We start from the raw sequence: 14,217 nt of genomic DNA, 5'->3' as shown, positions 1-14,217 counted from the left end.
CCCCAAGGACTGGGTGAGACCCCCAGGGGACCATGCGAAACCCCCAGGGACCATGTGAGACCCCAAGGACCATGTGAGACCCCCAGGGACTGGGTGAGACCCCTGGAGACTGGGTGAGACCCCCAGGGACTGGGTGAGACCCCAAGGACCATGTGAGACCCCCAGGGACTGGGTGAGACCCCCAGGGACTGGGTGAGACCCCCAAGGACCATGCGAGACCCCCAGGGACCGGGTGAGACCCCCAGGGACCATGCGAGACCCCCAGGGACCATGTGAGACCCCCGGAGACTGGGAGAGACCCCAGGGACTGGGTGAGACCCCCAAGGACTGGGTGAGAACCCCAAGGACCATGTGAGACCCCCAGGGACTGGGTGAGACCCCCAGGGACCATGTGAGACCCCCAAGGACCATGCGAGACCCCCAGGGACCGGGTGAGACCCCCAGGGACCATGCGAGACCCCCAGGGACCAGGTGAGACCCCCAAGGACCATGCGAGACCCACAGAGCCCCCACGAGCAACCCCCCCTGCCCACCCTTGGGGACCCCCCCAGCCCCTCCGTGCCAGCCCCCCCCGGAGCCCTTGGGACCCCCCCAGGAGCCCCTGGGGACCCCCAGCCCCTGTGCCAACCCCCCGGAGCCTTTGGGGACCCCCCCAGGAGCCCTTGGGGGACCCCCAAGCCCTTGTGCCAACCCCCCCCGGAGCCCTTGGGGACCCCCCCCGGAGCCCTTGGGGGACCCCCAGCCCCTGTGCCAACCCCCCCGGAGCCCTTGGGGACCCCCCCAGGAGCCCCTGGGACCCCCCCAGCCCCGCAGGAGCCCTCAGGGCCCCCCCCCAGGCACCCTTGGAACCCCCCCCCAGCCCTTGGGGACACTTGGGGACCCCCAGCCCCCATACCAGCCCCCCAGGAACCCTCAGGCCCCCCCCCGGCACCCTTGGGCCCCTCCCAGCCTGGGGGACCCTCAGGAACCCCCCCCAGCCCCCTGTACCAGTCCTGGGGGACCCTTGGGGCCCCCCCAGGCACCCTTGGGACCCTCCCAGCCCCCCAGGAGCCCTCAGGGCCGCCCCCAGGCACCCTTGGCCCCCCCCCCCCCCAGCCCTGGGGGGACCCTCAGGGTCCCCCCCAGGCACCCTTGGGCCCCTCCCCAGCCCTTGGGGACCCTCAGGGCACCCTCAGGCACCCTTGGGACCCCTCCCAGCCCCCCAGGAACCCTCAGGGCCCCCCCCAGGCACCCTTGCCCCCCCCGCCAGCCCTTGGGGACCCTTGGGGGACCCCTCCAGCCCCCAGGAGCCCTCAGGGCCGCCCCCAGGCACCCTTGGGGGCCCCCCCCCAGCCCTGGGGACCCTCGGGGGACCCCCCCCGGGCACCCACCTGTAGGAGGTGCGGGGGGAGCAGGGCTCGTGGGCCCGCACCACGATGAAGACGTGCTGGAAGTGGGAGCGGAGGGCCGCGGGGGGAGAAGGGCAGAGCCCCCGGCTCCTGGAAGACGATGGTGACGATGTCGTTCCCGATGTGCCGCTTCCGCAGGAGCTGGGGGGGGGGAGGCGGGGGGGGGGTCAGCACCCCAAAACTGAACCCCCCGGGGGGGGCTGGAGCTGCGCTGGGCTCTCCGGGACCCCTGAGACCCCCACGGTTGGCCTAAGGCCCCCTCGGATGCCTGGGACCCCCTGGCCCAGAGGCCTTGGGACCCCCCAACTGCCCTGGGACCCCCCCCCAAGACCACCTGGAAACCCCCCCAGATCCCCCAGGACCGCCCCAGCTGCCTCTAGGAACCCCCAGGCTCCATGGGACCCCCCCCCACGTCCCCTGGGACCTCTCAGCTGCCCCCAGGGACCCCCCCAAACTCCTGGGACCACCCAGCTGCCTCCAGGACCCCCCTAGCTGCCCCCAGCCCCCCCAAGCCCCCCCAGCCCCCCCAAGCCCCCCCAGGACCCCCCAAGCCCCCCCAAGCCCTGGACCTGCTGGGGGTTGCTGGGGGTGAAGGGCAGCAGGGGGGGGACCCCGGGGCCTCCCATGGCCCCAGTGACCCCCAGGACCCCCCAAGCCCCCAGAGCCCCCCCAGAACCCCCCCAAGCCCCGGACCTGCTGGGGGTTGCTGGGGGTGAAGGGCAGCAGGGGGGGGGACCCCGGGCCTCCATGGCCCCAGTGACCCCCAGGACCCCCCAAGCCCCCCAGGGCCCCCCCAGAACCCCCCCAAGCCCCCCCAAGCCCCAGACCTGCTGGGGGTTGCTGGGGTGAAGGGCAGCAGGGGGGGGGACCCCGGGCCTCCCATGGCCCCAGTGACCCCCAGGACCCCCCAAGCCCCCCAGAACCTCCCCCAAGCCCCCCAGGACCCCCCCCCAGAACCCCCCCCCCAGCCCCCATGACCCCCCAAGCCCCGGACCTGCTGGGGGTTGCTGGGGTGAAGGGCAGCATGGTGCTGACAGTGGAACATCACCTCGTAGCCGGGTACGTCGTGTACAGCGAGTGCGTCCCCGTCGAGTCGGCTGCGGGGGGCTACGGCCTGCGTCCCCCCACCGCGCCCCCCGGCCCCAGCCCGCCCCGTGTCCCCTGCCCTGTCCCCGTGTCCCCCCACCGCGCCCCCCCGGCCCCAGCCCGGGCCCCAAGTCCCCCATCCCCAAGTCCCCATCCCCGTGTCCCCCATCCCCAAGTCCCCATCCCCGTGTCCCCATCCCCGTGTCCCCATCCCGTGTCCCCATCCCGTCCCCGTGTCCCTGAGCCACGCCACACGTGTGCCCTGTCCCCCTGCACCTCCCCATCCCTGTGTGCATCCCACCTCTGTCCCCCTTGTCCCCCGTGTCCCCCCACGTGTCCCCCGTGTCCCCATCCCCAGTCCCTGTGTCCCCATCCCGTCCCCACGTACCCGTATGTCCCTATGTCCCCGTATCCCCATCCCCATGTCCCCCATTTCCCTGTATCCCCATCCCCGTGTCCCCATCCCGTCCCCGTGTCCCCCCATGTCCCCGTATCCCCATCCCCTCCCTGTGTCCCTGTGTCCCCATCCTGTCCCCACGTCCCCCATGTCCCTGGATCCCCACATCCCCATGTCCCCCATTTCCCTGTATCCCCGTCCCCATGTCCCCATCCCTTCCCCATGTCCCCACGTCCCTGTATCCCCATTCCCATGCCCCCATGTCCCCTATGTCCCCCTGTCCCTGTATCCCCATCCCCATGTCCCCATGTCCCTGTATCCCTGGCCCCATGTCCCCATCCCATCCCCTATGTCCCCATATCCCCATCCCATCCCGCATCCCCCATATCCCCGCATCCCTGTCCCCAATGTCCCCACGTCCCCCATGTCCCTGTGTCCCCATCCCCTCCCCGTGTCCCCATGTCCCCATGTCCCTCACGTCCCCACGGTCCCTGTATCCCCATCCCATCCCCGCATCCCCTGTATCCCCGCATCCCTGTCCCCCGTCCCTGTATCCCCCACGTCCCCGTCTCCCTGTCCCGTCCCCGTGTCCCCGTGTCCCCATCCCATCCCCATGTCCCCATGTCCCTATGTCCCTGTCTCCCCATCCTGTCCCTGTGTCCCCATCCCATCCCCATGTCCCCCTGGTCCCCATCCCCTCCCCGTGTCCCCATGTCCCCACGTCTCCCACGTCCCTGTCTCCCCCATCCTGTCCCTGTGTCCCCATCCCCATGTCCCCATGTCCCCCATAGTCCCCTTCCCATCCCTGCATCCCCCATATCCCCGCATCCCTGTCCCCCTGTCCCTGTATCCCCACATCCCTGTGTTCCTGTCCTGTCCCCGTGTCCCCCTGTGTCCCCCATCCCATCCTCATGTCCCCATGTCCCTATGTCCCTGTCTCCCCATCCTGTCCCTGTGTCCCCATCCCATCCCCAATATCCACCTTGTCCCCATAGCCCCAACCCATGCTTCATGTCCCCATGTCCCCGTGTCCCCATCCCAGTCCCCATGTCCCCGTGTCCCTGTCCTGTCCCCATGTCCCCCTGTATCCCCAATCCCATCCCCGTCATCCCCTGTATCCCCGCAGCCCTGTCCCCGTCCCTGTATCCCCACGGTCCCTGTGTCCCCGTCCTGTCCTCATGGTCCCCCATATCCCCATCCCATCCCCCACGTCCCGGTGTCCCCAGCCTGGTCCTCAGGTCCCCCATATCCCCATCCCATCCCCACGTCCCCGTGTCCCCATCCTGTCCTCATGTCCCCCATATCCCCATCCCATCCCCACGTCCCCGTGTCCCGGTCCTGGTCCTCATGTCCCCCATATCCCCATCCCATCCCAGGTCCCCAGCCCGAGCCCCAGGTCCCCATCCCATCCCCATATCCCCATCCCATCCCCACGTCCCCGTGTCCCCGGCCTGTCCTCATGGCCCCCAGTATCCCCATCCCATCCCCATGTCCCCATCCCATCCCCATGTCCCCATCCCATCCCCATATCCCCATCCCATCCCCATGTCCCCCATATCCCCATCCCATCCCCATATCCCCATCCCATCCCCATGTCCCCCATATCCCCATCCCCATGTCCCCCATAGCCCCATCCCATCCCCACGTCCCCGTGTCCCCGTCCTGTCCTCATGTCCCCCATATCCCCATCCCATCCCCATATCCCCATCCCATCCCCATGTCCCCCATATCCCCATCCCATCCCCACGTCCCCGTGTCCCCGTCCTGTCTCTCAGTCCCCCATATCCCCATCCCCTTCCCCATATCCCCAGCCCATCCCCACGTCCCCGTGTCCCTGTCCTGTCCTCATGTCCCCCATATCCCCATCCCATCCCCATATCCCCATCCCATCCCCATGTCCCCATCCCATCCCCATATCCCCATCCCATCCCATGTCCCCATCCCATCCCCATATCCCATCCCATCCCCACGTCCCCGTGTCCCTGTCCTGTCCTCATGTCCCCCATATCCCCATCCCATCCCCAGATCCCCATCCCATCCCCAGGTCCCCATCCCATCCCCATATCCCCATCCCATCCCCATATCCCCATCCCATCCCCATGTCCCCATCCCATCCCCATATCCCCATCCCATCCCCATGTCCCCCATATCCCCATCCCATCCCCACGTCCCCGTGGTCCCCGTCCTGTCCTCATGTCCCCCATATCCCCATCCCATCCCCATATCCCCATCCCATCCCCACGTCCCCGTGTCCCTGTCCTGTCCTCATGTCCCCCATATCCCCATCCCATCCCCATATCCCCATCCCATCCCCATGTCCCCATCCCATCCCCATATCCCCATCCCATCCCCATGTCCCCATCCCATCCCCATATCCCCATCCCATCCCCACGTCCCCGTGTCCCTGTCCTGTCCTCATGTCCCCCATATCCCCATCCCATCCCCATATCCCCATCCCATCCCCATGTCCCCATCCCATCCCCATATCCCCATCCCATCCCCATATCCCCATCCCATCCCCATGTCCCCATCCCATCCCCATATCCCCATCCCATCCCCACGTCCCCATCCCATCCCCATATCCCCCATATCCCCATCCCATCCTGCATCCCCCATATCCCCGCATCCCTGTCCCCCGTCCCTGTACCCCCACGTCCCCATCCCGTCCCCGTGTCCCCGTGTCCCCGTGTCCCCGGTCCCGCCGTCGCCGGGGGCTCACTGCGGGTGTCGAGCTGGGCGCGGTAGTGGGCGAAGCCGCGCAGGCGCACGCGGGTGCCCAGCAGCCCCAGGAACTGGGCGAAGGCCGGCCCCCCGCGCCCTCGTTGTTGTACATCTCCTCCTCGGAGCCCTGCCCCGCGCGGCAGTACAGCACCCCCACCTTGCGCTGGAAGCTCAGCTGCGGGGGCGGGAGCCTCGCACCACGGCCGCACCATGGCCCGCACCACGGCCCGCACCGCGCCCTGCACCGCGCCCTGCACCGCGCCCTGCACCACGGCCCGCACCGCGCCCTGCACCGCACCCTGCACCGCACCCTGCACCGCGCCCTGCACCGCGCCCTGCACCACGGCCCGCACCGCGCCCTGCACCGCACCCTGCACCGCACCCTGCACCGCGCCCTGCACCGCGCCCTGCACCACGGCCCGCACCGCGCCCTGCACCGCACCCTGCACCGCGCCCTGCACCATGGCCCGCACCACGGCCCGCACCACGGCCCGTAGCACACCCTCGCACCGCGCCCTGCACCATGGCCCGCACCATGGCCCACACCACGGCCCGCACCGCGCCCTGCACCGCGCCCTCGTACCACAGCCCGCACCACGGCCCGCACCGCGCCCTCGCACCATGGCCCGTAGCACACCCTCGCACCGCGCCCTCGCACCATGGCCCGCACCACAGCCCGCACCACGGCCCGCACTGTGCCCTGCACCGCACCCTCGCACCACAGCCCACACCACAGCCCGCACCGCGCCCTGCACCGCGCCCTCGCACCACGGCCCGCACCACGGCCCGCACCACGGCCCGCACCGCGCCCTGCACCGCGCCCCTCGCACCATGGCCCGCACCACGGCCCGCACCACAGCCCACACCGTGCCCTCACACCGCGCCCTCGCACCACGGCCGCACCACGGCCCGCACCACGGCCCGCACCACGGCCCGCACCGCACCCTGCACCACGCCCTCGCACCACAGCCCGCACCGTGCCCTGCACCGCGCCCTCGCACCACGGCCCGCACCACGGCCCGCACCGCGCCCTCGCACCACGGCCCGCACCACAGCCCACACCGCGCCCTCACACCATGGCCCGCACCACACCCGCACCGCGCCCTCACACCATGGCCCGTAGCACACCCTCGCACCGCGCCCCTCGCACCACGGCCCGCACCACAGCCCGCACCGCGCCCTCACACCATGGCCCGCACCACACCCGCACCGCGCCCTCACACCATGGCCCGTAGCACACCCTCGCACCGCGCCCTCGCACCACGGCCCGCACCACGGCCCACAGCGCACCCTCGCACCACACCCTGCACCGCGCCCTCGCAACCACAGCCTCACACCGCGCCCTGCACCGTGCCCTCGCACCGCGCCCTCGCACCACGGCCCGCACCACGGCCCGCACCGTGCCCTGCACTGCGCCCTTGCACCGCGCCCTCGCACCACGGCCCACACCGCGCCCTCATGCCGCGCCCTCGCACCACAGCCCGCACCACGCCCTCGCACCTCACCCCTCGCACTGCGCCCTCGCACCATGGCCTGCACCGCACCCTTGCACCACGCCCTCGCACCACGCCCCCCCGCACCGCGCCCCGCCCACCACACCCTCGCACCACGCCCTGTGCCCCGGCATCGTGCAAGGGCCGGCACCAGCGGCACATGTGCCCTCACACCACGCCCTGTGCCCCAGCCTTGCACGAGGGCCGGCACTGCGGCACACGTGCCCTCGCACCATGCCCAACGCCCCGGCCTTGCACGAGGGCCGGCACTAGGAGCCGCGCGCCCTCGCGCCGTGCCCACGCCACACGCCCCCGCGCCCTGGCATCGTGCAAGGGCTGGCACGGGTTCAATGCGAGCGCCGTCCTCGTGCAAGGCCCACCCTTGTGCAAGGTCCGCCATTGTGCAAGCCACAACCTCGTGCAAGAGCCAGCACTGGTTCAATGCAAGCCCCGTCCTTGTGTAAGCCCCATCCTTGTGCAAGCCCCGCCCTCGTGCAAGCCCCACCCCTCGTGCAAGCCCCATCCTCGTGCAAGCTCTGTCCTTGTGCAAGCCCCATCCTCGTGCGAGCCCTGTCCTTGTGCGAGCCCCGCCCCTCGTGCAAGCTCTGTCCTTGTGCAAGCCCCATCCTTGTGCAAGCTCTGTCCTCGTGCAAGCCCCGTCCTCGTGCAAGCCCCACCCCTCGTGCGAGCCCCGTCCTCGTGCGAGCCCCGTCCTCATGCGAGCCCCGTCCTCGTGCGAGCCCCGCCCCTCGTGCAAGCCCCGCCCCGCTCACCCCCCTGCTCGTCCAGCTTGAGGAGGGTGTCGGGCACGGCGGGGGAGGGGCCGGCCAGGCGCAGCCCCTGCGCCCCCAGCCCGGGCAGCACCAGCTCCAGCAGCTTTTTTCGGGGGGACCCCCCGTGCCCCGGGGGGGCGCGCGCCGGGGGGCCAGCGCCTCCTCCAGCACCGAGCCCCGCAGCGTCCGCAGCTGGGGGGGCGGGGGGGGGGGGGGGGTCAGGCTTGGGGGGGACCCCTCCCCCGGCACCCCCACTCCACTCCCCAGCCCCCCAGGGACCCCCCAGGGACCCCCCCACCCCCTGCTGCCCCCCCAGGAGCCATGGGGGGGCCCCCAAGGACCTTCTGGGACCACCCCAGCCCCCAATTCCCCCCAACCCCCAGCACCCCTGGACCCCCCCAGCCCCCCAGGGACCCCCCAGGGACCCCCCCCAGGGATCCCCTGGCCCCCTCAGGGACCCCCCCAGCCCCCAATTCCCCCCCGGCACCCCTGGACACCCCCATCCCCCAGGGACCCCCCCAAGGACCCCCCCCAGGGACCCCCCCGGCCCCCTCAGGGACCCCCCCAGCCCCTTCTGCCCCCCCAGGAGCCCAGGAGGGTCCCCCCAAGGCCCTTTTGGGACCCCCCAGACCCCAACCCCCTGCACCTCCGGACCCCCTTGGCCCCAAGGGCCCCCCAGGCCCCCCCAGGGGCCCCCCCCAAAGACCCCCTTAGGGCCCCCCCATCCCCTTCTGCCCCCCCAGGAGCCCAGCAGGGTCCCCCCAAGGCCCTTCTGGACCCCCCCAGCCCCAATTCTCCCCAACCCCCTGCACCCCCAGGCCCCCCAGGGACCCCCCCAGCCCCTTCTTCCCCCACCCCCCAGCCCCCAATTCCCCCCAACCCCCGGCACCCCTGGCCCCCCTGACCCCAAGGACCCCTCAGGCTCCCCCCAGGAACCCCCCCCAGGGCCCCCCCATGCACTCCTGCCCCCCCCCCGCCCCCAGGCCCCCCCCAGAGCCCCCCCAGGGACCACCCCATGCCCTTCTTCCCCCCCCCAGCCCATCAGGGTCCCCCCCCAAGGCCCTTCTGGGACCCCCCAGCCCCCAATTCCCCCCAACCCCCGGCACCCCTGGCCCCCCTGACCCCAAGGACCCCCCAGGCCCCCCCCAGGGCTCCCCCCCAGGGCCCCCCCATGCACTCCCGCCCCCCCCGGCCCCCAGGCCCCCCCCAGAGCCCCCCGGCCCACCTGGCTGGTGCGCAGGATGATGCGGTGCAGGACCTGGGGCTGGGGTCCCTCCTTCTCCTCCCGCCGCAGGGACACGGCCACCGGCCCCAGCCGCGCGTCCTCCCCCAGGAAGTTCTGGTGCTCTGGGGGGGGCAGGGGGGGTTGGGGGGGACCGGGACCCCCCCCTGCCCCCCAGGGCTCCCCCCCGACTCCCCCGCGTCACGCAGGGACGTGCAACGTGCTGCTGCGGCCCCGTGCAATGCCCTGCGGCCTCGTGCAACGCCCTGCGGCCCCGTGCAATGTCCCCTAGCCTCGTGCAACACCCTGCGGCCTTGTGCAACGCCCTGTGGCCTCGTGCAACGTCCCACGGCCCCATGCAATGTCCTCCACCCTGGTGCAACGTGCTGCTGCGGCCCCGTGCAACACCCTGCATCCTCATGCAAGGTCCCACGGCCCTGTGCACCCTCCCACGGCCCCGTGCAACGCCCTGCATCCTTGTGCAACGTCCCACGGCCCCATGCGACGTCCTGCACCCTGGTGCAAGGCCCCGCGGCCCCGTGCAATGCCCCACACCCTCGTGCAAGGAAGGCCCTGTAGCCCCATGCAATGCCATGTGGCCCCGTGCAACGCCCCACACCCTCGTGCAAGGCCATGTGGCCCCATGCGACGTCCGACAGTCCCGTGCAACGCCCCACAGCCCTGTGTGACACCCCGCTCCCTCGTGCAAGGCCCCGTAGCCCCGTGCAATGCCATGTGGCCCCATGTGATGCCCTGCACCCTGGTGGCAAGGCCCCGCGGCCCTGTGCGACGCCCCGCACCCTCGTGCAAGGCCTTGTAGCTCCATGCGATGCCATGTGGCCCCGTGCGACGCCCCACAGCCCTGTGCAATGCCCCGCACCCTTGTGCAAGGCCCCGTGGCCCCTTGCAATGCCCCACACCCTCGTGCAAGGCCCCGTAGCCCTATGCAATGCCACGTGGCCCCGTGCGACGCCCCACAGCCTCATGCGACGCCCTGCACCCTCGTGCAAGGCCTCACACCCTCGTGCAATGCCACGTGGCTCCGTGAGACGTCCGACAGCCCTGTGTGACGCCCCACACCCTGGTGCAAGGCCCCGCGGGCCCCGTGCAATGCCCCGCACCCTCGTGCGACGCCCCCACGGCCCCATGCGAGGGTCCAGGGCCTTGTGCAACACCCCACAGCCTCGTGTGACGCCCCGCTCCCTCGTGCAAGGCCCCGTAGCCCCGTGCAATGCCACATGGCCCCGTGCGATGCCCCGCACCCTGGTGCAAGGCCCCACACCCTTGTGCAATGCCACATGGCCCCGTGCGATGTCCGACAGCCCCGTGCGACACCCTGCACCCTCGTGCAAGGTCCTGTGCGATGTCCCGCACCCTCGTGCAAGGCCCCACACCCTCGTGCAAGGCCCCCGTGGCCCCGTGTGACGTCCGACAGCCCCGTGCGACGCCCCACGGCCCCGTGCGACGCCCCGCCCCCTGGTGCAAGGCCCCGCGCGACGCCCCACCCCCTCGTGCAAGGCCCCGTGCGACGGTGCAGGGCCTCGTGCGAGGCCCCCCGCCCGGGCTCACCTTTGCCGTAGAAGTACTTGCGGTAGTAGTCGGCGCCGGCGTCGCTGTGCTCGATGGGGTGGGGGGGCCGCGACCCGGCGGGGGGCTCCTCCAGCACCGCCACGGCCGCGTTGGGGAGGTGGCCGGGCCCGGGGGGACCCCGGGGGGGCACCAGCCCCGGCTCCCCGCTCCCCCCCGGTCTCGCAGCAGAAGCGGGGGCAGCTCAGCACCAGCGCGTCGGCCTCGGGGGGCTCCCCCCCCGGCCTCGGGGGGCTCCTCGGGCTCCAGGTGGGCGGCCGAAGCCCCCGACGTGGGGCCGGGGGGCGCGGGGGGGGGCTTCGGCCGGGTCGAAGAGGATGCTCTGCACGTCGTAGTGGGCGACGTGGGGGCCCCAGGGGGGGCGGGGGAAGAAATCGGGGCCCTCCCCGGCCTCCTCCCCCCCCGGCCCCCAGCCCCAGCAGCAGCAAAGGGGTCGTGGAAGCGGGGGGCCGGGGGGCTGCCCCCCGCCCCTGCCTCCTCGTGGCTGTGGGGCCCGGGCGCGGGGGGCGACCCCCGGCGACCCCCCCCCACCCGGGGAACCCCCCCAGGGCCGCCTCGCTGCTGCTGCTGCGCTGCAGGGCGGGGGGCGCCCCCGGAGAGGGGGGCGGCGAGGGGACCCCCCGGCCCCCCCCAGCTGCGCTGGGAGGGCCGGGGGAGGTGGGGGGCCGCGCCGAGGGGCCCCGCATCTTGCGGAGGAAGAGGTCGTCGGACTGCATGGCCCCCCACCCCCCCCGGGACCCTTAGGGACCCCCTGGGACCCCCCTGAGAATGCTCTGGGACCCCCCTGGACCCTCAGAGACCCCCTGGGACCCTCAGGGACCCCCTAGGACCCCCTTGAGAGCCCCCTGGAACCCCCCGGGACCCCCTAGGACCCCCTTGAGAGCCCCCTGGGACCCCCTGGGACCCTCAGAGACCCTCAGAGACCCCCTACGACCCCCTGGGACCCTCTGGGACCCCCTAGAGAGCCCCCTGAGGCCCTCTGAGACCCCCCGGGACACTTAGGGACTCCCTGGGACCCCCCTGAGAGCCCCCTGGGACCCTCAGGGACCCTCAGGGACCCCCTACGACCCCCTGGGACCCTCTGGGACCCCCTAGAGAGCCCCCTGAGGCCCTCTGAGATCCCCCGGGACCCTTAGGGACTCCCCGGGACCCCCCTGAGAGCCCCCTGGGACCCTCAGGGACCCCCTGCGACCCTCTGGGACCCCCTAGAGAGCCCCCTGAGGCCCTCTGAGACCCCCCGGGACCCCCCTGAGAGTGCTCTGGGACCCCCTGGGACCCTCAGAGACCCCCTAAGACCCCCTGGGACCCTCAGGGACCCCCTAGGACCCCCTTGAGAGCCCCCTGGGAACCCCCGGGACCCTCAGGAACCCCCTGGGACCCCCCTGGACACTCAGAGACCCTCAGGGACCCCCTACGACCCCCCTGAGACCCCCTGGGACCCTCAGGGACCCCCTATGACCCCCTTGAGAGCCCCCTGGGACCCGCCGGGACCCCCTAGGACTCCCCCCGGGACCCCCCTGCTAACGCTGACCCCCCCCCCCTCCCCGTTCACCCGGGCCCCCCCGGTTTAGCGGGGACCCCCCCCCCCTCCCCCACCCCACGATTTGTCAATGGAAGCGTGGGAACGGACCCCGCGCCTCGATTGGCTGCCCGGGAATTCCCGCCCGTGACGAGGCTCCGCCCCTTTTCCCACGCACCCCCCACCCCCGGTCGGGGTCAATAGGGAGGGGGGGGGGCTCCGGCAGCAGCGCTCGCTCGGGGTGGGGGGGCGGCGGCGGGACCTGGGGGGGGGACAGGGGGTCAGTGGGGGGGTCCCCTCGTCGTCCCCCCCCCCCCGCGCCTCCGCGTCCCCAGCGCCCCCCATTGCCCCCCCGGGGGGGGGGGGCAACGCTGCTGGGACCCCCCCCCCCCCCCCAAAACGGGGCTGGGGGGGTGGGGGGGGGCAGCTGGGACCCCCCCGGGCGCCTGGGTGCTGGCCTGGCACCCCCGGGGCACCCCCCGGGGCGCCCCCCGGCTCTTTGGGGGGGTGGGGGGGGTTGGGAGGGGTTTGGGGGGGTTGGGGGAGGGTCGTGGGGCCGGGGGGGGGGAGGGGATGCCCCGCTGCGCCGACGCCGGCCGCTTCCTGCCCTCCGGGAAATGGCGGCGGCCGACGGCCCCCCAAGTGCTGCCCCCCCCCCCAAAACACTGACACCCCCCCCCTCAGGGGGGACCCCCCCCAAATCTGCAGTACCCCCCCCCCCCCCCCCCGCTGAGCCCCTCCTGACCTCGTCCCGCGCGTGAACCCCCGGCGTCCGGCCCCCTCCCCCCCCCCACTTCCCTCCTCCGGCTGCAGCGGACCCAGGCGTCCGGCCCCCCCCTCCCCCCTCCCCTCCCCCCACGCCCCCCCTCCCCCCCCGCCGGGGCCCAGGCGTCCGGGCCCCTCCCCCCCCGCCATCCGGTAAAACGCGAGTAACGGCGTTAATTTGGGGGGGGGCAGGGTGACACCTCCCCCCCCCCCCCCCAGGTATGGGTCGGTCAGGGCTGGGCAGGGGGCCCGGGGTGCGGGGGGGACCCAGGGGTGCGGGGGGGGGACACCCAGGGGTCTGGGGGGGGGCAACCAGGGGGTCGGGGGGGGACCCAGGGGTCTGGAGGGGGGGCTCAGGTGTTAGGGGGGACCCAGGGGTCTGGGGGGGGGCAACCAGGGGTGCGGGGGGGGACGACCCAGGGGTCTGGGGGGGGGGGCTCAGGTGTTAGGGGGGACCCAGGGGTGCGGGGGGACACACCCAGGGGTCTGGGGGGGGGGGCTCAGGTGTTAGGGGGGACCCAGGGGTGTGGGGGGGGGGACCCAGGGGTCTGGGGGGGGGGCTCAGGTGTTAGGGGGACCCAGGGGTGTGGGGGGGGGGACCCAGGGGTCTGGGGGGGACCCCAGCACCCCCTCCCCCTGGGCCACCATGGCCCCTGTGGTGCCTCGCACAAGGACCCGGCCGTGCGTCGCACCAGGGAGCACGGAGGGGGCCGAGGTCACGGCCCCGTGCAAAGGCCTCGCACGAGGGCCAGGAGTGAGCGCCGGGGGCTCGCACGAGGGCCGGGGGCTCGCACGGGGGGGGGGGGCCGGTGACAACAGGGCCGTGAGGGCACGAGGGGGTTTTGCACGGGGCGGGTGGGGGGGGCACATAGGCGTGCAAGGACTGTGCGAGGGTGGCGGGGGCCGTGCCGCGTGTGCACAGACCCTCGTGCGAGGGCGTGTGCAAGTCACCCGTGCAAAGCGCTGTGCAAAATCCGCCCCCCCCCGTGCAAGGTTTCCCCCCCTGTGCAAGGTTTCCCCCCCTGTGCAAGGTTTCCCCCCCCGTGCAAGGTTCCCCCCCCCGGTGCAAGGCCGTCCTCGTGCAAGGCCATCCTCGTGCAAGGCCGTCCTCGTGCAAGCCCCCCGCCCCAAGCCCCCGCGCGAGCCCCTTCCCCCGTGCGCCGTCCTCGTGCGCAACCCTTGTGCAAGGCCCCCCCTCGCTCCCCCCCCCCCCCAGCCCATTTCCTACCTCCGGCCCCTCGCGTCCCCGGCGCAGGGTGGGCCGCA

General features: G+C 73.1%; 1 protein-coding gene across 1 annotated transcript; it reads right to left on the bottom strand.

The window, feature by feature from the left end:
• Window positions 1-1,370: 1,370 nt before the first annotated feature.
• On the bottom strand, window positions 1,371-11,383 carry LOC142596818 (signal-induced proliferation-associated protein 1-like; the record flags this gene model as incomplete). Its single annotated transcript, XM_075727311.1, is given in 11 exon segments — window positions 1,371-1,453; window positions 1,455-1,529; window positions 2,082-2,094; window positions 2,437-2,485; window positions 5,591-5,681; window positions 5,684-5,762; window positions 7,855-7,979; window positions 7,982-8,050; window positions 9,084-9,205; window positions 10,650-10,765; window positions 11,199-11,383. Coding segments are annotated over 11 exon segments (1,007 nt in total), but the record flags the coding sequence as incomplete, so codon positions are not given.
• Between the last annotated feature and the right edge of the window lie 2,834 nt (window positions 11,384-14,217).

This window comes from Pelecanus crispus (genome assembly GCF_030463565.1).
Source record: "Pelecanus crispus isolate bPelCri1 chromosome Z unlocalized genomic scaffold, bPelCri1.pri SUPER_Z_unloc_2, whole genome shotgun sequence".
Classification (NCBI taxonomy): domain Eukaryota; kingdom Metazoa; phylum Chordata; class Aves; order Pelecaniformes; family Pelecanidae; genus Pelecanus; species Pelecanus crispus.
The sequence above is the reverse complement of the archived record's forward strand: the minus strand, read 5'-3'. Positions and strand labels throughout refer to the sequence as shown.